The following is a 2,310-nucleotide window of genomic DNA, read 5'->3' on the forward strand; positions in this document are numbered from 1 at the left end:
CCATGTTGGACTGGGTTGGGGTGGGAGTTCATGAACTGTGTGCTGCTGCCATCTCCTGAATAGGGAGCAGACGTTAAAAACTCCGAGCCCCAGAGGAAAGGCATTTAATCGATTAACCAAATAATCGATTATCCGAACGAGATAGTGCCTGCCCATTACGTTTGGATAATCGAGGTTCCCCTGTACATGGATTTTGATTGCTTACATGAAACACTTACAGAATGTCAGCAGTTCAGATGGAAACTGGACAGTATAGTGTGGGATCATATATCATAATGCTCAAAGATTCAGTGAAGTACTTTATAAGGACTACAGAATATGTAGCTGTTGAAATGAAGTTTATCAACAGGTTTGTAATTAGTTTCCTTGTGTTTTGGGGAACAACTATCACTTTTTTGCAGTGAATGTTGAGCTATGCCAAGTAGTCATAGCCACTGCATCACAAATAATCATTTTCCTTGATTGTGAATTGATTGAACACTTTTATAGAAACAAAAACAGAGATTACTGGAGAAAGTCAACAGGGTCTGGCGCCATCTGTGAAGAGAGAAACAGAGTTAATGTTCTGAGTCTGGTATGACTGTTCTTCTACCTCTGTTCCAAGGAGTGAACTCGAAATATTAACTTTGCTTCTGTCTCTGGACCTGCTGAGTTTCTCCAGGACCCTCTACTTTACCTTTGTTATTGCCAGCATCTGCAGTACTTTGCTTTATTTGAACATTTTCGTGGAATGTGATAGGATTGTTCTGCGGTACTAGGTGACTGGGTGGAACGTGGCAGGATGTGATTTGTACAGTGCTTTGACAGTTTGTGATTGGCTAAAAATGTTGGTAGAATGTCCTTGATAAAGCATAGTTCACTATAGGTGGAAAAAGCAAAAACGTAGCAAAAGATTTTGTAATGTTACTGTAATACTGGTTAATATCCATTAATTAGGAAAAGAGAAAAATTCCCACATTTAAGAAAGAAGAAAATTGCTAACTAGATTTGATGGTCCCAATTTAGGCAGAAATACCACAGGAGAAATTTACCATTTTTTGTCTGAGGAAATAAAATGAAAATGCTTCGCCATGTTAATATGTCACAGTGCTACCGTAACTGTGGCATTACAACTCTAGTTCTGTTCAATTTTGTGAAAAGATCACATCTTAAATTAATGATTTAATGAATGGAGGGATACTTACTGCAAGGCAGTGAGGGATCATATTTCAATATTGATCCCACAAAGTCCCATTGCCGGCTGTCCCAGGTGATGACATTTCCATCTTCACAGTCCAGTTGCAATATCGACTGATGTCCTTTTGCATGATCCCACAATCTGAACAAATACAAATCTCCAACAAATATCTTACGATCCAATCTCAACCGGTCAGCCCTTCGACTGTGCTTTCGACCAAGAACCAAGCTACCATTTTGGGCAAGATTGTAAGCACTGTTCAGTGTTCTTGAAAGCACATGTATTTTATTCAAGTATACATGTGCTTCACGAGTATTTCCATCCCACGTTAAGCACATAGTGTGCCAATTACCTAAGGAAATATCTTTCTCTACATCAATCTGCTTATGAAACAACCAGATTATGGGTTTTCTGTTTTTTATCATGATGCCAAGTTCATGATGGGGTACAGAACGTGCACGTTTCATGTCTGTATTATAGGTAAATGCTACCATCCCATTCTTATTATTCTGCCTTAGCCTGATGTCTATGCAGAGTGTGAAACTACCAAGTGAAGGAATGTTTGCTCCAGGTGACAGCGTTCCATATTCATCTGGTGCATTAAGCTGGAAAACTGCTTTTTGACCTTTGAGCGAAGCGCATGTTCCTGAAGGAATGGGAAGATAAAGAAAACAAAATTAACAAGTGATCATCGCCATTGGAGTTTCAGAACAAAGAAGAAAGACATTTGAATGCTCAACAGCCAAAAGTCAAAGAACAATTTCTATTTCATTTGAAAAAATGCTGCTTCCGAATACCATTCTCATCTCTTGATCTAGGTTGGTCTGCTGGGAAAGTGTGTGCACAATAGGAACTTAATTGTACCTTGCCTGTGATAACTCCTTGGTTGAAGACAAGTGTTTTGAAGTAAATGCTCTGGGAAATAGACCAATGAATACTGTACTAGTGAGCAGGAGATGATATACAATCGAATATGACGACCTTTTAAAATTAATTTAAAAGTTTATAAAATATAAAGGATGGGGGGGGCAGATGGGAAAAAGCGAGTGTGATAGCGACAAAAGTTTGATGTGTTTCAATTCGTGGGTGGCATGGTGGCACAGTGGTTAGCACTGCTGCCTCACAGTGCCAGA

The 2,310-nt window shown here is 39.2% G+C and overlaps 1 protein-coding gene across 44 annotated transcripts in view; it reads right to left on the bottom strand.

Moving 5' to 3' along the window:
* The window catches only part of LOC122554996 (adhesion G-protein coupled receptor G2-like), a 226,179-nt gene that overhangs the window by 200,335 nt on the left and 23,534 nt on the right, over positions 1–2,310 (bottom strand). For all 44 annotated transcript variants that reach the window (XM_043700548.1, XM_043700549.1, XM_043700544.1 and 41 more), the window contains exon 3: positions 1,185–1,823. In XM_043700548.1, the coding sequence (XP_043556483.1) occupies positions 1,185–1,823 (639 nt within the window). The remainder of the gene's footprint in view (positions 1–1,184; positions 1,824–2,310) is intronic.

The sequence above is a fragment of the Chiloscyllium plagiosum genome, chromosome 12 (assembly GCF_004010195.1).
Source record: "Chiloscyllium plagiosum isolate BGI_BamShark_2017 chromosome 12, ASM401019v2, whole genome shotgun sequence".
In the NCBI taxonomy this organism is placed as follows: domain Eukaryota; kingdom Metazoa; phylum Chordata; class Chondrichthyes; order Orectolobiformes; family Hemiscylliidae; genus Chiloscyllium; species Chiloscyllium plagiosum.